Source organism: Schistocerca nitens, chromosome 11 (genome assembly GCF_023898315.1).
Source record: "Schistocerca nitens isolate TAMUIC-IGC-003100 chromosome 11, iqSchNite1.1, whole genome shotgun sequence".
In the NCBI taxonomy this organism is placed as follows: domain Eukaryota; kingdom Metazoa; phylum Arthropoda; class Insecta; order Orthoptera; family Acrididae; genus Schistocerca; species Schistocerca nitens.
Window position 1 is genome coordinate 138,859,743 of NC_064624.1, and position 22,608 is coordinate 138,882,350.

Sequence of the window (22,608 nt, forward strand, 5' to 3'; positions counted from 1 at the left end):
CCAGTACTATACCTGTATTTTGATCTTATTTGATCCTATTTTGAAGTAACACAGATAATGAGTAAGAATTTTGTATTGTTTATTGAAATTTCCACGATATGACAAAGTTTTTGATTATCGATTTATTTTGCACTATCGTGGTTTTTTGGGTGATCGGAAAATGTTGTAACTTGAGATTTACATTAAAAATGTACTTGGCTATAATGTATTAAAATTTCATTAATCTCGTACAAATACATCCCAAGCCATATATTTTTAAAGTGAACATTTCCTTCCGAAGACGCCCAAAATCGCAAAATCCGTACTACAATTAGAAAAAAAATATAAATTTGACTGTAAGACCAAAGTGCTGCATATAGCCTTATGCAGAATAAAACAAGGAAAATATTGGTGTATCACATTTTGCGATACGTTTATTGGTTCGCTCGTAATTAAAGTGTAAATTCGAGTGTCCATAATGAAAAATCCTATAGTAAGAGGAGTAGTCAGGAACCTCATCTTATCAATTTAAACAAATAAAAATAAAATAAAAACAAATGATGTATACATAACATAATTATGTAATATACATATCGGTATTAGTACGAAGAACAATATCCAGAATAGACGAACTCCGATGCAGAGGCGCTGAGTCAAGCTGGTCGAGCCACGAGCTGTATTGCTGCGTGAACTAAGACCGCAGAGACCAGAGTGACACCTGAGTTGCTTTGCTCAACGCTCTGGCTAGAGTCGAGAACGGTAGGGTCAGCGTTGAGCGGGCGAGTTCCGAGGGTGGGGGGAGCAGTGAACGGCCACGACTCACCCGCTCCGAGACAAATCGTCCGTTCTCTTGCGAGCAGGTTGTTGCAAGTAGTTCTTATGTTCTCCGCTAGGAGGCGCTCTGTCCTGTTGCTTGCATCAACTGCCCAGAGGGCAGGACGTGCGACTGAAACGATCGCCGACGGAGTGCGGTGCTAAGGTGCGCCAGACACTGCACTCGGCAGAGGAACCACAGGGCATATGTGAAACACAAAATCCAATGGGGCACTGCACAATGCAGGCAGCCAAGGCAGAAGCAGGGCAGAGGCCGGCGCTGGCTGTGTTGTGTGGCGTGCAGTGTGCTCTGACCAGCAGAGGCCCCGCTGACCTGCTCCGACTCTCTCTCTCTCTCTCTCTCTCTCTCTCTCTCTCTCTCTCTCTCTCTCTCTCTCTGCTGTGTGAAACGTTTGGAGCTACCGTTCTTTTTTTCTGAATCACTGATTGTTCACTCCTTTGAAAGATTCAACTCTATAAAACAGTTCAGGAGCGGATCCCCCATCTCTAGTGTGCAGATGTGGTGCCAGCTTCCTCCTGCGACCTACCGTGACCACATTGCTTCCGTGCCACAATGCGTTCCTGCTGTTATCCGTGCCAAAGGTGGACATACCGTCTATTAGGTTAATGTTCTGGCTGATTAGAGTATATCCTAAAAAAAATGCTGTTTCATAACACTAGCATATTGAGGATCCTCTGAGAAGGTACAAACACTTGACATTTAAAATCAGATAATAAGGTTTCAGGAGGCCTATGACACGGGACAAGGTTATAAGTTGTATATGATCACTGTGGTGTATTGGGTGACATACCCTTTAGTGCATGAAGAGGTGGAATTGTGAATACAATAATTCTGGTTCGCATCCTGCCATCTCGAAACAAAATATAATTTTCACCTACTTTCCACTAGCATTTCTGTTTGGTTTTGAGAATTTTGATCAGATCTTGTATTATGTACAGCTGTGTTCTACAGTTGTCTGACAAGCATTCTCGGTGTTTTGAATTCTCATTTCTTATGGAATTGTTATTAAGATTTGAAACAATTTTATAATTATTAGAAGAAATAACAACACGTGGTGATTTCTTTGTTTAATGCATTTCACTCACTTGCTAGTTTAAGAAATGCTATTTTAACCTCTGAATTTATTAGTGGCATTACAGTGTCTGCTTTCAACATACATACAGCATTGCAGTAAAGTGTTGAAAAAACTGTGAAATTGTGTAGTTGTACAAATTTGTATATATTTGATTCTATTGTTACAGATAGATCAATCGACAGCCAGCACTTCCAGCAGTACACTGTAAGTTTTGTTCTCTACTTTCACATTTTGGGAAGTCAGGAAATTTCTCTTGTGCAGTAACCATAACAGAGAACTGAATTGTGTGCAAAGCTTTTAAGTTTGCAACTCTTTCAAGTTTGCAACTCTTTCTTCTTTTACTTCATCAGTCATTTGTGACTTGTGTGTTGGAAGACCCACATTTGTGTTTTCTTTTGTAGCCAGTAACCACTTTGCCTTAGTTTTTGCATTACTTGCCTCCAGATACTGTGCTGATGTTAACTGATAGTATAAAACTCTATATTTTTTTTTAAAGTAACTAAAGAAATTAAAAATACTTGGACAGTATGAGGTAAATTGTACAGAATTACTACTATTCCTGAAATGAGATGTGCCGTTTTCTCAGAACGCAATTATGTACGGCCAGGAAAACTTAATTTCTACAGTCTTATGTAATCGTATAGATAAAAAGATAATGTAATTAGATAAATAAAAAAATCTACAACATGACAGTCGCAACCCCCATGTCTGTTTGATCGCATGTGCTGTCTGGATTCTTCCCCCAGGCACCAGTTTCTCAGAACTCTGCAGGTGGGAACTATTGCTACATCATGTTCTTAATTGTCGCCACCCAACTGTCCTTAATTTTCATTAATTTCCTCTGTCTCAACATTTGTTCACTGTAACTATTTCATTCTTCACTCCCTTTTAGTTTTCTATATCTTTTATTTTTTAACTTGTCTATTTTTTGCCACCTCCCTTGCACCTCTATCACATAAAGTGCTCTTAGCTTTCTGCTCTTATTAACTTATACACCATGTTTCGGCTGCAGTCTTTGTCTTGCATGTTACCCTGTCTTCCACCGTTAAGCTCTCGGATTTTCAAATCTGAACTGGTGCGGTCCCCAATAGCTAGTCTTCCCTTCTCATCCCATCCGGTAAGCCCCCACGGACCCGAGGTTGTGGGGAACTTTTCCAACTCTACACCTTTTCCTAAACCTTCCCAGTCATTCTCCTTCATCCTGTCCGCCCCCAGTAGCTGAATGGTCAGCAGTACGGATTGTCAATCCTCTGGGCTCGGGTTCGATTCCCAACTGGGTTGGCAAATGTTCTCCACCCAGGCACTGGGTGTTGTGCTGTCATCATCATCATCATCATCATCATCATCATCATCATCGACTGCAGGTCACCAAAGTGGCATCAAATTGAAAGACTGGCACCCGGCGAACGATCTGCCCGATGGGCAACCCACCTGCCAAAAGAAGGAGCCACTGGCTGCAAAAGCCACTTGGTTAGTAGATTTTTTTATCAGTCCAGTTACAATATATTTTCATAAATTTATTATTTTAATTAATTTAGACAGTGGTGAATTCACAGCACCGTAGAGCAATATCTGTTGTTGCTATGAAATTGATAACTGAGATGATTTGTACCACCATTGACTTGGGTACGGAAGGTAACACTATTTGTTTGCGAGGTATTGCTATTAAACTCTGCGAACATTGCTCAGTAAATTTGTTTTGCAGTTAACTCAAAACTGTTACCCCTTTTTAAAAGAAAAATTAAAATCAGTCTTGAAATCGTAAAACCTCTCTCTTTGTCAGTGTGGGTGGCCATGTGTGTCGGGCATGCCTGATTCTGGTCTGGCTACAAAGAAATAAAGCTACTCTGTGGGCAGCTTATGTAAAAGAAAGAAAAAAAGTGCTCTTGTTTTGACCTTATAAGAGAATGAGACAGAAATTTTTTGTTTAGTTTCAGTGTTGTTTTGCATCCATTTTGGCGGTTACTTTTCTAATAAATAAAAAGATAATTAATGTGTGATTATATTGTTTTAAGGAGCCCCTCACAGAGACCGAAAGAAACATTACATAAGTTTTTACGGTGACATTTTATCAGAAACAATATTAACATTTATGTATATCATTATTTCTAGATAAATGTCCGTACTGATGCGTTTGGAAATAGTTAATATTGGCTTTTATCTCTCCATTTCATCGTATTTCAGCACCTTTGAGTTGATTGTGGTCCACACAACACTTCCTAGATAGTTTCCGTGTAGCTCGGATTCAGTTATCGGACGTGATTCTGTGTTCCACCTTTTGCTGCGACTTTTGTACACCAATAATTCTTGCTTCATAATTTCACAGAGACACAAGCTAAAAAGCTTTTGCTTTTAACCACATTAGCAATTATATTTTCACGTGATCATTTTTACTTCACAGCACTGTTACGTCTGCTCGGTACAACCAGTTCTGTCAGCGTCATATTACGACAGAAGAAGCTAAATAAAAAAAATTGTATGTAGTCTACTTGTAACTTTAATGTACTATTTCACAGATATTGCATCTTTGCTCCTCATTACTCTAAAATTTACCACAGTGAAGTATATTATAAAAATAAAGGGAAAAAATGTTCGGCCGTAAAGTCGAGCACGACGGTCAAGAGCGTTAGGGTAGAGAGGGCGGTGAAGATGATGTCAGCCAATAGTATGCTGACCAACCCCTCTCTAGGATGACGCTGAGACAACAGCGGCCTCTAGGTGAAGAGAACATAAGCACCGCTCCGCCTGGCCCTGGCCCAGTTGAAGACTAGCCATTCTACGCGCTCTATAGCAGCAACTTAGGAACTGTGCAATTTCACATGTATTAGGCATTGTCTATACTGATGAGATTTCTTATTTTGTCTGTCACCCATTGCTTTCGACACATCCCTGTAATGTCTCAAAGTTAAGTATTGTTATTTATCTTGCTGTAATAAAAATTAATTATATTATTTGCTTGAATTGTTGTCTAGCGATCCGAGAAAGCGGGTTTCCTAGGCACCCCGTATTTGACAGTTGGCAGGACCTAACAAAAAATATGGCTGTTTCTTCTTTCGTTACGTTGAGAGAAGTCATATTTGTCAAGTATGTTCTTTATTTTTGGCGTTCTTCATTGCTATGATGAAAATAAAAATATACCCACATTAGGTAAAATTTGACATCACGTCTCATTTATTTCAGTTATTGGAGAAAGGAAATATTTCTGTTAAACCTATTAAAGGTAGTCAACCGTGAACAGATAAGTTTTTCAAAAGTACGTACTGTCATAACTTCAAAGTCCCTCTCCTGAAACATTATGCAACCAAATTGTCAACACTTCAGTGAAAAACAGCTGCTGGGAATGTATATTTAAATAGGGAAACCAAACTAACTTCCGTGCACTAACTTCCGTGCACTAACTTCCGTGCACTAACTTCCGTGCACTAACTTCCGTGCACTAACTTCCGTGCACTAACTTCCGTGCACTAACTTCCGTGCACTAACTTCCGTGCACTAACTTCCGTGCACTAACTTCCGTGCACTAACTTCCGTGCACTAACTTCCGTGCGGATATCGTCTATGCCAGAGAGACACAGTAACAGGCTCCCTGCTATGTCAGCAAAACTCCTATGGTTGAAAGAATAATACAGACTTGGATGCATGTGTGGCTATAAGAGTGGTTAGGCTACTCTGAGACTGCAACCCAATGCTTTCATGTTTCCTTCACCTCTAAGTGTCTGTCTTCAAATTTTTTTAAAAGTGCACTAGCTGTGTCATTAACATTAACAACTCCTTTTCCTGAAATAAGGAATCCATATCGAGATACCAGATTGATCCACTGATGCAACATTCTCGGACACTTTTGCACAACAAGATGTACTGAAGAACGGTGTATTTTAGAGAGATCTTTGATGCAGTACATCAACTACAACTGCATATTTTTGTAGTACTCGAGTATAAATACGAAAACCATCAGTTACGGTACTTCAGATCCGCAAGCACGTAAATCACACAAACATGTTCCTGGCATTACAACAGAACACCGAAGTGTTCATCTCAGTATTTAGTGAGTAAATTTTATCTTTTTGCAAAATTAAGTTGTGGTTACAGTCTGATCTGTAGGGTAGCCCGAGTTTTGATTTTCTGACAGTAGCAAACTTAGCAGGTGTCCGTTATTTACATGTTTTTGAAGCTAAAGGGCCATTTTGGTGGCTTCTGCATTTATATTTGCGTAATATGAAAATATGCTGATTAATTACTGTAGTGCATTAAAGATCTCAATAACATGCCTAGCTTATGCTGCAACTTGCACGTAAGGATTGGGGAATCTGACATGGGCAGGTAAACTGTTACTGGCTGATGTCACATTTAAGACACTAGTTCCTTAGGAGGGAAATGAATGGCTATTTCAAGTTCATACACGTACCTTAGCCCAGAGGAAAAATGTAAAAATCCAATTTCGACATCAAGTAACTGTCAGTTAACATTATTTTAGCTGTGCCGTATTATTTAAATCCTGTTATATGGGAATGGAAGAATTGCAAAATTTCACAAAATTTGCCAAAAACTGATGATTTTGTGTTGTCAGTAAAAAATTGCAGATTTTTTTTCGTTTTTAGATTATTGTTTATGCAATATTTTCCTGTCCCTAGTCATACATCAGCAACTGAAGATCAAATAATTCAAATACTTTCATGTACATCTATATCATACTCCGCAAGCCACCTTATGGTGTCTGGCGGAGGGTACTTTCGGTACCACTATCTGATCCCTCCAACCCTGTTCCAGTATGTGGGAAGAATGATTGTCGGTAACCCTCTATATTGGCTCTAATTTCTCAAAAAAATCTCCGTGGTGCACAACGCCTCTCTTGTAACGTCTCCAGCGGAGTTTGTTTAGCAACTCTGTAACGCTCTCTCGCCAGATAAACGATCCCGTGACAAAACACGCCGCTCTTCATTGGATCTTCTCTATCTCTTGTAACACTTTGTAGTGTTTCTAGCTACAGAAGTGTCAGCAATTGACAAGTCATCCTATCCTACAGTGGAGTACATTATAAAGAAGTTCAAAGAATGTTTGAGTGACAATTCATCGTTGTGGACAATCATAAGGGCTCTAACACCAAGGAATGTCCAAATCACAAAGAAAATTGCAGAAAGCCCCCAGACTAAATCACATTAAGACTCAGTTTTTTTCAGTTTCTAACACACAATTCAACTGCCATTTTGATCACACAGACTGGGGATATGAATAGTGAGACTGAACAGTTCAAATTCCTGATTGTTCAGATAGACAGCTGTCAGGAAGCCCTTGTTCAAGATCTTGTTCAAAAACTGAATGCCGCTTTATTTTCCATCAGAACAGTATCTGAAATAAGAGAGTTCAGCACAAAAAATAGTCTACTTTGCTTAATTTCATTTGCTTATTATGTATAGTATTATTTTTTGGGTAACTCTCCTGATTCAAAAAGGGTATTTTTTGCTCAGAAACAGGCAGTTTGAGCAGTATGCGAGGTAAGTTCATGAACCTCTTGTCGACCCCTGTTCATTAGTCTGGGAATTCTGACACTGGTCTCTCAATACATATTCTCTTTAACGTAATATGTTGTTTACAATGTCTCCTTAATCCCAGGCATTAGCATATCTCGCTCAGTTAATACTAGGCAGAAATCCAATCTGCATCTGGAACGCAACTCTTTGACTCTTGTGCAGAAAGGCATGCAATATTCTGCTGCATCCATTTTCAGTGAGCTGCCACAAGAGTTCCAAAATCTTAGTAGTAATCCATGCACTTTCAAGTCTGCACTGTAGAAGTTTCTCACAGCTCCCACCTATTCTGTTGAGGAACTCCTGGAAAAATGTTGTTGATTACGTTTATGTAAACTTATAGCTTGTCATCATCATAGGATTCATAATACGTTTCATTTTATCATTATTACTCTTCTGTTATAATTTCATGTACTGACTCATTCCGTGACAACGGAGACCTGCTCCTCAGTTTGGTCCTGTTGCGTCGCCGTCTATTGGCTCCATCTGTAGCAGCAGACAGTGGGCTGTGTAGACTGGAAATTGGGTCCCCAAACACCTTCGCTGGTCACTTCCGCAGGAGAGAGAACTTAGACGGCCACGCATTTCGGACGCGAGGTATGCCGAACAGTCGCTCGAGCAGTCTCTTGTTCTGCTCCGACGAGGCAATATCCCCAGTCGTGTTCTCGGCAGTTCGCCTGCGCAACACTCCGTGGCTCGCATCATCTTCTGCCGCGTTTGCTGGGGTATGCACGACCCACAGAATTCTTGGTATAAGAGCGTAGGCTTCCGCGGCCAGTGTCAAAGTGATTAAAATTCTTCTGGGTATTATGCCGCGTCATTGCTAAAAACTAACAACAATAATAAACTAAAACCGACGTTTCGGCCGAATTGCAACGGCCTTCCTCAGGGCACGACTGGTTTTGCATGGGGATAGGTGCTTCTATTTATTACAGACTATCGATGTCTGACATCACCGTTTTAAAACTTTTAGTTGGCCCTCTAATGTGATTGGCTAATCGTGACGTAAGGGAGATGGAAGGAAAGAGGCTATTCGTGAATGTCCATGTCGTCAACGATTGGTAGCCGTCCGTCAATCAGCATTCGGCTTCTGGTCGGCAAGTTTTCCTCCTGGTGTGCGCGGAAGTGGGCTGACAGTTGCTCAACAGCTTTTGTGCAGATGTGTCCGTGTCCCGTGTAGCTTCTGCCCCGCGACCGCTCGCGTCGCATTGGACTGGGATGGCCGGCAGCCAGGACGCCAGGAGTTTGTAGCCATCTTCTCTGTTGATGTTGTCAGGCTGCTCAATAATTTTGATCGCCTCCTGTATTTTGCGTTCTCGCATCCACAATTATTTTGCCAGTACTCGGGCTTCCTGGAACCGGATAGGTTGTCCACAGTCACGGTGGTCTTCCGCTATTGCCGATTTATTATGTTGTTGTAATCGTACATAGCGTTTGTGTTCTGCTACTTGTAAGCTGACAGGTCTCATTGTTTCTCCTATGTAGGCAGCTCCACACTCACACCGTAGTTCGTAAACACCTGCAGTGTTAAGATTGTTGACTACATCCTTGGTGGAACCTATCATTTCGTGGATCCTGTGACTGCTTCGAAAAATTGGTGTACTGTAATCAACTTCCACACACACCAGGAGGAAAACTTGCTGACCAGAAGCCGAACGCTGATTGGCGGACAGCTACCAATCGTTGACGACATGGAAATCCACGAATAGCCTCTTTCCCTTCATCTTCCCTTACGTCATGACTAGCCAATCATATTAGAGGGCCAATTAAAAGTTTTATAAAAGTGATGTCAGACATCAATAGTCTGTAATAAATAGAAGCACCTATCCCCATGCAAAACCAATCGTTCCCTGAGAAAGGCAGTCGCAATTCGGCCAAAACGCCAGTTTTAGTTTATTATTATTGTTGTTAGTTTTTAGCAATGATGCGGCATAATACCCAGAAGAATTTTAATCACCACAGAATTCTTATCCTACACTCGTCATTGTCATTCTGTTGCAGTCTGTTTAACAAGAAGAGTGCTACCGCATTTTTTTTGTGCCACGTTCGTGAGCTGTCTCCCCTTGAGGTGCCTTTATTGACTACAGGTATACAGAGCCTGACGCGAGACACCCAGTTCGTTCTCCCGGTATTGGCAATTGGAGTACTGCGGTACTGTAGTGCAAATAGTGCAGTGTGTGCTAGGACTACCAGGCAGATTTATCACTATTGTATTCCTGACCATTTTGACACTCTCTTGCAGCCGAGCAAACCATTGAAACGAGTTTTCCCACACTGCCGAACAAAGTCTGTAAGCCGTTTGTGGTCCACCTGGTCCAGAGCGCCCAACCCAAGTGAGGGCCTTCATCAATTAAAAGGTATTAGCTTGTTTTGAATGTTACTGTAGTCGTTAGCTTTTTGGTTAGTATGTTACAACCAGCCTGTGCAGCTCTTGCAGCACACCCCATCATTTATTGTCATTTGCCTATGGTAACTGACATAAGAAAAAATATATGGGAAACATTCCACATGGGAAAAATATATCTAAAAACAAAGATGATGTGACTTACCAAACAAAAGCGCTGGCAGGTTTGATAGACACACAAAATTCAAGCTTTCGCAACCAACCAGGAAAGAGGGAAGGAGAGAGAAAGACGAAAGGATGTGGGTTTTAAGGGAGAGGGTAAGCAGTCATTCCAATCCAGGGAGCGGAAAGACTTACCTTAGTCTGCTTGTCTGTGTGTGTGTGTGGGGGGGGGGGGGGGGGGGCGTGAGCGGGCGCGCGAGTGTATACCTGTCCTTTTTTCCCCCCTAAGGTAAGTCTTTCCACTCCCGGGATTGGAATGACTCCTTACCCTCTCCCTTAAAACCCACATCCTTTCGTCTCTCCCTCTCCTTCCCTCTTTCCTGATGAAGCAACCGTTGGTTGCGAAAGCTTGAATTTTGTGTGTATGTTTGTGTTTGTTTGTGTGTCTATCAACCTGCCAGCGCTTTCGTTTGGTAAGTCACATAATCTTTATATATAATCTCACACACACACACACACACACACACACACACACACACACACACTTGTACTGTCTTGTCATCACTTCATCTTCTGCCATTAAACCTGTTTATGGACACAGGAGGAAGTGTTTCGTTGTGACGTATTTGTGTAGAGCGTTTTCAGTTCTCTTTTTGCATAACATTTCCTAAACCCAAGCTTTTGATGACCTCCACCATCGTACTCTGTAGGAAAAAGAAAATTGTTTATTGTGGCTGTCAAACAAGTGCAGCACGACCTTGTTGTTCGTGAGGAGTTTTTGTAGATTGGTTCCAGACAGTGCTGTCATTTACTGCCTTATGTGTTAAATCGGATACCTGAATGGTGCAAAACGTTGCAATTGCCCTGTGACAGCAAAAAGTGTGAAGTCTTTCACATGAGTGCAAGAGAATTGTCAGATATGTTACATAATAAATGACACAGATATAGAGGCTGTCTGTTCAACTAAATGTATGGAGTTTGCATTTAGGGACAACATACAAGGGGAGGCCATGACATTTGGATCACACATTTACTTCAGACTTTGTACACTTCTAATAATCCACTCGGACAACATAATGTGCAAGTAATAGGACATACAACTTAGAAAATCGCAAGACATATTACATATCAGTGACTGATGTACCGCTGTGTTGCGACCCTGAGCACGGGCTGGCAGCTGTCATACGGTTAGCGTTGGAGCTCCGCAGTCGACGGAGCATTGAATCGAGCCACACTGTGTTTTGTTGTTGTGCTCACAACCCCCTCACCTCCCCCCACACCCCCCAATGCTAGTCGTATTATTTTGTACATATTACATTTGAAAGGTAATATTACCAAAAACACATGTTTTTGCATGAACTGTTGTTTAATTTCTGATGTTATTTGGTTATGTGCTAATTTTTACTTAAATAACAAGTATTATGCAACTGTTATTTCTATAGGGAAATCAAAAAGTTTATCAAGTGCCTTCAAATTTGTTCATAATTGATTGACGATGACCGAGAAATTGCTTCTCCTGAAGATGCTATTAAAATATGTACAATCATTCTTTGTCTATTTACAGCACCGATATTTACAGAAACGTTGTGTTATGCATTTTTTGATTCCAAATTGTTAGAAGAAAAAGAATTTTTTCAAAATAGCTTTGATCTTTTTTTTTTTTTTTTCCCCTGAAAAACTCAACAAATTCCCTGTGCACATGGGGAAAATTGCATTCATTTGATATTGCAGATGCTGCTCTAATTTGTTTTCTGTGTCTGTATGAAAAATATCATCCTGCAATTCATAATGTCAAAAGCACATATGACGATTAACCGTACATTACCCATATATTCTGGCATATTATAACACATTGTATTATGGAACAAAGTTATTTACAACTTTATTTATCAATGTTTGATAGTGGGAGTTCCGTGTCCTCGAAACCTGTGTCTGCAGATCGAAGCGTCAAAGTGCAAAGCAGTTCTTCGTACCTTAACCCGATTGCAGGTATAAGATTTCAAAAATCATGACAGGCATACATTTTCAAGAAGACTTCACACGTATCATCGTTTACTTGTCGATAATTATAAATGTTGCGTCTGTAGTGATAATTAAAGTTAGCAAACAGCCAAATAATGTTGGAAATTCAATACAAGTTAATCGAAATACATGTATCTTTTCATTTTATTACCTTGCAAATGTAATATGCATGAAATAATATGACTATTGTGGAAAAATATAAGTAAAAAGCAAGGCGCGAGTGGGACTCGATCCAGCGATCCTCCAATTACGTAGCGCGAGCACTAACCTTGTGACTGTGACCGTCTTGTGCTCGGGGTCGCAAAGCACCAATACATCACTGACGTGAAAAATTACTTTAATCCAGCTAAGGAGTATACCTTATCCTATGCGCACGTTATGTTGTCCTAATGACTATTCAGTGTACAAAGTTTGAAGTAAATCTGTTATCCGAATGCCCTGGCTTCCCCTTGTTAAATTGAAATAATTAATTAAGAATTTTCTAGAGAATGTGTACCAGAGGCTGTGTTTTGTTGTGGAAACACTTAAAAGTTTCAACAAATCAGCTACAGATTCTTCTTGTAATATGCTTGTCTGTCCTTCTCTACAGTATTTCTGTGCAGTATGGAACCGTTACCAGATGGGATTTGTGGGAAACATCAAAGAAGGGTAGTTCATTTTGTTGTATAATTAAATAAACAATGGACGATGGTGTCCTGACTGTAAAGACACAGTATAATCGAACCAGAGGAGTTGGGCCCAAAATAATTACCCATTGAGTCAACTGATTGTACAATACAAGGTCAGTTTTATTGATCATCAGACTACACAGAAGGGACCCAAAGTTCTTGTTGTTGTAGTCTTCAGTCCTGAGACTGGTTTGATGCAGCTCTCCATGCTACTCTATCCTGTGCAAGCTTCATCATCTCAAAGTAACGACTGCAACCTACATCCTTCTGAATCTGGTTAGCATATTCATCGCTTGGTCTCCCTCCACGATTTTTACCCTACATGCTGCCCTTCAATACTAAATTGGTGATCCCTTGATGCCTCAGAACATGTTGTACCAACCGATCCCTTCTTCTAGTGAAGTTGTGCCATAAACTCCTCTTTTCCCCAATTCTATTCAATACCTCATTAGTTATGTGATCTACGTATCTAATCTTAAGCATTCTTCTATAGCACCACATTTCGAAAGCTTCAATTCTCTTTTTGTCTAAACTATTTATCATCCACGTTTCACTTCCATACATGGCTACACTCCATACAAATACTTTCAGAAAAGACTTCCTGACACTTAAATCTATACTCGATGTTAACAAATTTCTCTTCTACAGAAACGCTTTCCATGTCATTCCCAGTATACATTTTACATCCTCTCTACTTCGACCATCATCAGTTATTTTGCTTTCCAAATAGCAAAACTCCTTTACTACTTTAAGTGTTCCATTTCCTAATCTAATTCCCTCAGCATTGCCTGATTTAATTTGACTACATTCCATTATCCCCGTTTTGCTTTTGTTGATGTTCATCTTATATCCTCCTTTCAAGACACTATCCATTCCATTAAACTGCTATTCCAGGTCCTTTGTTGTCTCCGACAGAATTTACAATGTAATTGGTAAACCTCAAAGTTTTTACTTCTTCTCCATGGATTTTAATACCTACTCCAAATTTTTCTTTTGTTTCCTTTACTGTTTGGTCAATATACAGATTGAATAACATCGGGGATAGGCTACAACCCTGTCTCACTCCCTTCCCAACCACTGGTTCCCTTTCATGCCCCTTGACTTTTAAAACTGGCATCCAGTTTCTATACAAATTTTAAATAGCCTATTGCTCCCTGTATTTTACCCCTGCCACCTTCATAATTTGAAAGAGTATTCCAGTCAACATTGTCAAAAGCTTTCTCTAAGTCTACAAATACTAGAAATGTAGGTTTGCTTTCCCTGCTTTGTTATCTTCTAAGATAATTTGTAGGGTTAGTATTGCTTCACGTGTTCAAATATTTATATGGGATCCAAACTGATTGTCCCCGAGGTCGGCTTGCACCAGTTTTTCCATTCACCTGTAAAGAATTCGTGTTTGTATTTTGCAGCCATGACTTATTACGCTGATAGTTTGGTAATTTTCACACCTGTCAACACCTGCTTTCTTCGGGATTGGAATTATTATATTCCTCTTGGAAGTCTGAGGGCATTTCACCTGTCTCGCGCATCTTGCTCACCAGATGGTAGAGTTTTGTTAGGGGTGGCCCTCCCAAGGCTGTCGGTAGTTCTAATGGAATGTTGTCTACTCCTGGGGCCTTGTTTTGACTCAGGTCTTTCAGTGCTCTGTCAAACTTTTCACGCTGTATCGCATCTCCCATTTCATCTTCATCTACATCCTCTTCCATTTCCATAATATTGTCTTCAAGTACATTGCCCTTGTATAGACCTTCTATATACTCCTTCCACCTTTCTCCTTTCCCTTCTTCGCTTAGAACTGGTTTCCCATCTCAGCACTTGATATTCATGCAAGCGGTTCTCTTTTCTCCAAAGGTCTCTTTAATTTTCCTGTAGGCAATATCTATCTTACCCCTAGCGGTACACCCCTCCACATCTTTACATTTGTCCTCTAGACATCCCTGCTTAGCCATTTTGCAGTCCCCGTTGGTCTCATTTTTGAGACACTTGTATTCCTTTTTGCCTGCTTCATTTACTCCTTTTATATATATTCTCCTTTCATCAGTTAAATTCAGTATATTTTCTGTTACCCAAGGATTTCTACTAGCCCTTGTCTTATTACCTAGGCTACTTGATCCTCTGCTACCTTCACTATTTCGTCTCTCGAAACTACCCATTCTTCTTATACTTTATTTCTTCCCCCCCATTCTTGGCAACCATTCCCTAATGCTCTCTCTGAAACACTCTATAACCTCTGCGTTTTTCAGTTTATCCAGATCCCATCTCCTTAAATTCCCACCTTTTTGCAGTTTCTTGATTTTCAATCTACAATTCATAACCAATAGATTGTGGTCAGAGTCCACATCTCCCCTGGAAATGTGTTACAATTCAAAACCTGTTTCCTAAATCTCTGTCTTACCATTATATAATAAAACTGTGGAATGTAACAATATTATGAGAAGGAAAGTTGCTACTCACCATATAGCGGAGACGTTGAGTCGCATATAGGCACAACAAAAAATTTTCACACTTACAGCTTTTCGCCAATGGCCTTTGCAACAATACACACACACACACACACACACACACACACACACACAACTGCAGTCTGTCAACCGAAACCAGTGAAAGTGTGACAATCTTTTTTTGTTGTGCCTATCTGCGACTCAGCATGTCTGCTATATGGTGAGTAGCAACTTTCCTTCTCATAATATTGTTACCACTATATAATCTATCTGAAACCTTACAGTGTCTCCAGGCCTCTTCCAAGCGTACAACCTCCTTTCATGATTCTTAAACCAAGTGTTAGTTATGATTAAGTTATTCTCTGTGCAAAATTCTACCAGGTGGTTTTCTCTTACCGTATTTACTCGAATCTAAGCCGCACTTTTTTTCCTGTTTTTGTAATCCAAAAAACCGCCTGCGGCTTAGAATCGAGTACAAAGCAAGCGGAAGTTCTGAAAAATGTCGATAGGTGCCGCCACAACAAACTTCTGCCGTCGAATACATGTAGTGCTACACAGACATGCTTTGTAGGCACAAAGATAAATACTGGTGCCGAAACCTCTGCGTCAGTAAATAAATTAAAAAAAAAAAAAAAAAAAGTGGAAGACGAGCTTTTTTCTCCGTCCCGAGTTTCGACCACTACATTTTATACATTATCCAACGAAGTAAATACAAATTCCATATTGCTCATCTTCGAATGTAGCAGAATTTCAATGTACTACGAAAATCCGACTGGCAAGATTGCTTGAGATGTTTGTCAATATGGTCAACTCTATGTTCTGAATTTTTTCCTACCTGTGAGAAGAGATGGTTGCTAATAGGAACCTGATGAAATGTGAATCACAAGCATTATTCTTTTCACCATCAGAATAATACGAATATAAACATTTTGCCATGTATTCTTTCGTGTTCGCTGCTATCTCGTTTAAATCCTGTCTGCCTAATAAACTACGAAACTAGAGTGAGACAACAGCAAACGCGGAAGAATGTACGTATCGTGTCATGTTTATATTCGTATTATTCTTATGCCTAATAGTGATAGTCAGAAATGAAGCACGGCAACTGACTAGATTTTTAAATCTAAGAGGACTCTAATTTCTGTGCAGAATTTGATGTACTAAAGAAGCGGCCGCAAAGATTTTGAAACGGAGAAAAATTTTCGCCTAACTCTCGTTCCGAACATGTTCTATCATACGCAGTCTATTATTTGGTTCTTGTTGATCATTATCAAAGAAAGCAGCAGTGTAAGTAACAACAAATAGCAGTCCCTTGCCATTGTTTCGCTAATGAGACGATTTTGTTCACTCTCCTTTTTTTTTAAAAAAAAAAAAAAAAGCGGCAGTAGCGCACACAAAAGAAAGCCATGCCGCGAGCGGCGACAGGCCGTAAACACTCACTATCAGAATGCGACAAACAATGCATGACACAGTACAGTAATGCATTTTCAGCTGAGAGTGACATAAACACCTACAACAAAGAAAACGGCACTTATCAGATCAAAGCAAAATAAGCAATCGATTCAAACCAGACGAAGCACGTGAAAAAGGAAGGGTACCCGTATAAATACGGACGGAGCGCCTGACGCATAGCAATGGCTACCTGGTAAAGCTTAACTGCTAAGCTTACGACTCGAACCAAACTACTGTAGCTGTATAGTCATTCATTCGACCTAAATCGTGTCTTATATTACAATGGACCAACTTTGTTTCGATTTGGAGGTGCGGGCTAAAACTTTTCTCTCCCCTTGAATTTCGAGTCTCAAATTTCACGTGCGGCTTAGATTCGGGAATTTTTTTTTTCCTTTATTTCGAGTCTCATTTTTCAGGTGCGGCTTAGATTCGAGTACGGCTTAGATTCGAGTAAATACGGTACTTTCCTTTCCCCAATTCCAAAGTATAAACAACAAAACTAGTACAACATAATGAATGCAAGCTAATAAAGAATAACTAACAGGATAAAGCTACCAAAATTTGAGTTACCACCATGGCCATTCAGACCTAGACTTGCTGCAGCAAAATCTTATCCAATCATAATTTCCAACCCTGAACTTCCATAGTATACTTTCTGATAATTAAGGTCTTAATAGGATATTATTAAGACAAGAATGTCTAAAAACAACAAATGCAAAATCAAAATTTATTACTTCTATAAAACCACTAGCGAACATGGCAGTGCTTTGCAGTTGCTAAATATGTGTGGGAATTGCATATTTGTCCTATTTCCTTCTCCCCCTCTGTGTCCATCGCCTCCTCGCCCCCCCCCCCCCAAACCCCTTCGATCTCTCTCCAGCTCCTCCTCACCCACCTCTCCGTCTTTTCTCCTTCTTCCCTCCTCTCTCTGTCCACCTTCTCTGCCTTTCTGTCTCAGACCTTCTCTGCCTTTCTCTCTCAGACCTTGAGCTTTGTGTACTGTTACTGCAAATGAAACCTGCATTGGGAAATGAAGTCACTTACAGTGACTGGGTAAATCAGTTGGTATATTTAATGTAATAAGTTGTACAGCAGTGATCTCTCCAGCTGTTGTATCTATCTGATAGTATTTCTCAGTTTTTATATGTGTACGGGTAGAAGTGTAAAGTTTTGGGTGATTCACATTCCGTAGTACAGCAGTATTCTAATGGTAAGTCGATAACCCGTGAATGCAACATTTCTCTTTCCTCTTAGTACTGACTGCAACAAAGAAAGCAAAGCAGCATACTGTTGTGTATACAGTTTTTCTTTAAGATTATATTTATGGAGAAAGCATTGTATGGGGGGAAACAATGTCTAATTGTATAAATGCTGTGATATCTAAGTTAAAACTGACTGCCGTTAAATAAAAAGAAATCTTACATTTTTCACAGTACAGCACTTTCTTTCTCACAGCCATTTTCAACATAAGACCTATAAATTATTATTTTTAAAAAAAATGTCTGTCTGGATGTTATTATTGTGTAAAAATTTGAAGCAAATCAGTCAATAACTTCTGCAGAGTTTTGGTAACAACGTTAAACTACTACTTGTCATTATACAGGGTGAGTCACTAACTATTGGGACCAAGATTAACTCCGAAAGTATGATAGGAGCTGAAAAGTTCGTGGGGCAATAGTTGCATGGGACAACGAGGGCCATAATGTGATGTTGGTTTTTTGTTGCTAGGTGGGGTCGCTTCAGAGATATGAAGGTCAACTTTTTGTTTTAATGGGATGCTACAGTTTGGTACTTACTTTCTGATAGCAGCTATCGAGACGAATCTAATGATGGGTAACAGTGAGATCTTTGAATGTCAACAAGAGTCACAAAGGTGGCACGAACACCCACTTACAGAAGGTGATCGAAGTGATGACCATTGGTATAATGCTGTGCTGCAATCTTCTTATCACGCATTGACTGGCATTCCTTATCACGTGGATCACTTATCGAAGCACATGCTCTGAAAATTCTCTCTCGCTTATCTTCAGGTGTAGTTGGAACGTCTTTATAAGCAGTGTCTCTTATGAATCACCACAAGAAAAATCCAGAGGTGTCAAGTGTGGAGAATGAGCTGGCCACGACACATCTCCTCTGCATCCACTCCAACGATTTGGGAATTGTCTCTGCAACTCATTTCTAGCCATCAGCAAAAAATGTGCCACACACCCATCGTGTTGATACCACATTATGTTTCTTGTTCCTAAAGGTATTTCTTCTTTCTTGCAGGAATGTGGTGCAACTTGCCGCAGCCAACGTGGATTTTCAGTTGCCCAAAATGCATGTTATGCAAATAAACATTTCCGTGGTTCGTAAATGTAGCCTCGTCAGTAAATAAAATCAAATTAATAAATGTGTCATCCCTCTGAATCTGAAGTTGAGCCCATTGACAGAATTCGGTGGGACCCATACAATCCGTGCCAGTTAATTCTTGGTAGAGACTGATATGGTAATGACCATATTTTTGGTGATCAGAAACATGAACAACACTTCTCTGGCTCTTGCCAGATTCCCTTGCGATTTGTAATTTGTGATTTGACACGAACTAGCACAAGGCTATGAAAATGCAGGCTTTCTCGGCGAATCTCGATGATAAAATTTTCTCGGGTTGACCTGAGAAGATTTTATCACTTAGCACAAGGATCTCGAACCACAGTGGCAAGAGTACCTATTTCTGTTTCCTCGTTAGTAACTTTCGTGTGACAGATATGTTTCTGATGTGTTAAAGATCCAATTGTTCTCAATTTATCATACACATATTTAAATGTACGACGTGTAGGGTGGGTATGTTGAGGATATCTTCCAGCGTGTAAGTCTTTAGCTCTCACTGAATTTCATTGGCATTCTGCATAAATTAGAAGAATATGGACTTGTTTTTCTAAGGAATACATGATTCACATTTGCTTGATTCAATGATACTAGTCTTTCTGTTGCTATTAGCGTCGTATTGCAAAACCGTCAAATGGTGTTTACATGACAATGGCACGTTAAATGGATATGCCGTATGTGGCGAATATTTACTATTTGCACAATACATGAGAGAGAATTGCCATAGCATGTGCTTCGATAAGTGCCAGAGTGATAAGGAATACCACTCAATCCATGATAAGAAGAATGCAGGACTGCATTGATACCAATCGTCATCACTTCGAACACCTTCTGTAAATGGACATCCATGCCACCTTTTTGGCCTTCACCGACCTTCATAGACCTTACTGTTACACATCAGTGGATTCATCTCGTTAGCAGCTATCAGAAATTACACTACTGGCCATTAAAATTGCTACACCACGAAGATGACGTACTACAGATGTGAAATTTAACCGACAGGAAGAAGCTGCTGTGATATGCAAATGATTAGCTTTTCAGAGCATTCACACAAGGTTGTTGCCGGAGATGATACCTACAATGTGCTGACATGAGGAAAGCTTCCAACCGATTTCTCATACACAAACAACAGTTGACCGGCGTTGCCTGGTGAAACATTTTGATGCCTCGTGTAAGGAGGAGAAATGTGTACCATTACGTTTCCGACTTTGATAAAGGTCGGATTGTAGCCTATCGCGATTGTGGTTTATCGTATCGCGACATTGCTGCTCGCATTGGTCGAGATCCAATGACTGTTAGCAGAATATGGAATCGGTGGGTTCAGGAGGGTAAGACGGAACGCCGTGCTGGATCCCAATGGCCTCGTATCACTAGCAGTTGAGATGATAGGAATCTTATCCGCATGGCTGTAATGGATCATGCAGCCACGTCTCGATCCCTGAACCAACAGATGGGGACGTTTGCAAGACAACAACCATCTGCACAAACAGTTTGACGACGTTTGCAGCAGCATGGACTATCAGCAAGGAGACCGTGGCTGCGGTTACCCTTGACGCTGCATTACAGACAGGAGCGCCTGTGATGGTGTACTCAATGATGAATCTGGGTACACAAATGGCAAAACGTCATTTTTTCGGATGAATCCAGGTTCTGTTTACAGCATCATGATGGTCGCATTCATGTTTGGCGACATCGCAGTGATCACACATTGGAAGCGTGTATTCATTATCGCCATACTGGCGTATCGCCCGGCGTGATGGTATGGGGTGCCATCGATTACACGTCTGTCACCTCTTGTTCGCACTGACGGCACTTTGAACAGTGGATGTTATATTTCAGATGTGTTACGACCTGTGGCTTTACCCTTCATTTGATCCCTGCGAAACCCTACATTTCAGCACGGTAATGCACGACCGCGTGTTTGTAGGTCCTGTACAGGACTTTCTGGATACAGAAAATGTTCGACTGCTGCCCTGGCCAGCACATTCTCCAGATCTCTCACCAACTGAAAACGTCTGGTCAATGGTGGCCGAGCAACTGGCTCGTCACAATACGCCAGTCACTACTCTTGATGAACTGTGGTATCGTGTTGAAGCTGCACGGGCAGCTGTACCTGTACACGCCATCCGAGCTCTGTTTGACTCAATGCCCAGGCATATCGAGGCCGTTATTACGGCCAGAGGAGGTTGTTGTGGGTACTGATTCCTCAGGATCGGTGCACCCAAATTGCGTGAAAATGTGACCACATATCAGTTCTAGTATAATATATTTGTCCAATGAATACCTGTTTATCTGCATTTCTTCTTGGTGTAGCAATTTTAATGGCCAGTAGTGTACGTACCAAACTATAGCATCCCATAAAAAAAAGGTTGACCTTCATATCTCTCACGTGACCCCATCTAGGAACAAAAAGCTAAAGTCACATTATGGCCTCTGTTGTCCCATGCAACATTTGTACCACAAAGTTTTCAGCTACTATCATAGTTTCGGAGTTATTCTAGGTGGCAATAGTTAGTGACTCACCCTGTATAGTAGTAGAGATAATGTAATCATCATGATTTATGCCCCTTTATAGAGAAAACGGTTATCATGGAACCCATTGGCCTTCTGATTTTGGTCAGAACCCAGTAGATGAACATTATTTTACAGCATCATTTACAGAAATAAAATAATGAATACAAATAATGGTTCCCTTCTGTTGCAACACACCTCATCCGCAGCCACTATCCAGTCCAATAATTCAGTGGCCTAGACCATGTATCTGGTGTTTTTTCCTTTTACAGAAGCAACATTACATGGAGTTCATTGGCACAGACTGTGACCTCATGCATGTATAACTTACACAAGGGTTTCATTAACCTGCAACAGGCATACATTACCTGCTGGAAACAATAACATTTCATCAGCTTAACAAATAATATGCAAGCACCCATAAAATGTCAGTAGTGTCAGACTGCTACAAAAACTATTAGAGAATCACCGGGCCGTTACTCTGGCACCATATAAAGCTGTCTTTTAGTGTTGTCCTCACCAACCTTTCATCATCATCGACAGGCAAGTTGCCGGAATGGCGTCAACTATAAAGACTTGCAGTTGGCGTCCGAGCTTCCCAAAATGGGACTCCTAGCTAAAATATGCCCTACACACATTTCACAGACTATGCTACCGAGGGAAAATCCACATTGCACCTGCTTCTCAGATTTAGTTGTAAGACGTCCCAGAGGATAGACAGTCAAATCTGAACACAGATCAAATATGAAAACAGGAAGGAGGTGTATTGACTGTCAAAACAAAATAGAAATAGTGACCGGTCCAAACTTAACAAGTGCAATATCGAGAAAAGTTAAACAGTCATAGTTAACTGGTCACGGTGTTGGATTGTCAACCAGACAAGCTATGTTAAAAACTCCCTCGTGCCATATACATATTTTCAAAACATTATGAACTGAACTGTCTATGCAGTCACTGAAACATGTTCTCTTCGTGTAGTCTTGGCAATTGTCTTACTGTATGCTCACTATAGAGTATGAGTGATGTGGTAAGTATACATTACCTTTGCAAGTAAATGAATAGTGAGGACAGGTGACATACCACATAGACACCTCACAGAAATGAAAACAAAAATTAAATGGGTGGCCCACCCTTAGCCTTGATGACAGCTTCCACTCTCACAGGCATACGTTCAATCAGGTGCTGGAAGGTTTCTTGGGGAATGGTAGCCCATTCTTCACGGAGTGCTGC

At 40.5% G+C, this 22,608-nt stretch overlaps 1 protein-coding gene across 1 annotated transcript in view; it reads left to right on the plus strand.

The window, feature by feature from the left end:
* Positions 1-22,608, plus strand: part of LOC126212717 (uncharacterized) — a 78,728-nt gene that overhangs the window by 17,278 nt on the left and 38,842 nt on the right. The window contains exons 2-3 of the mRNA XM_049940128.1: positions 2,056-2,093; positions 18,769-18,851. Of these exons, the coding sequence (XP_049796085.1) occupies positions 2,056-2,093; positions 18,769-18,851 (121 nt within the window). The remainder of the gene's footprint in view (positions 1-2,055; positions 2,094-18,768; positions 18,852-22,608) is intronic.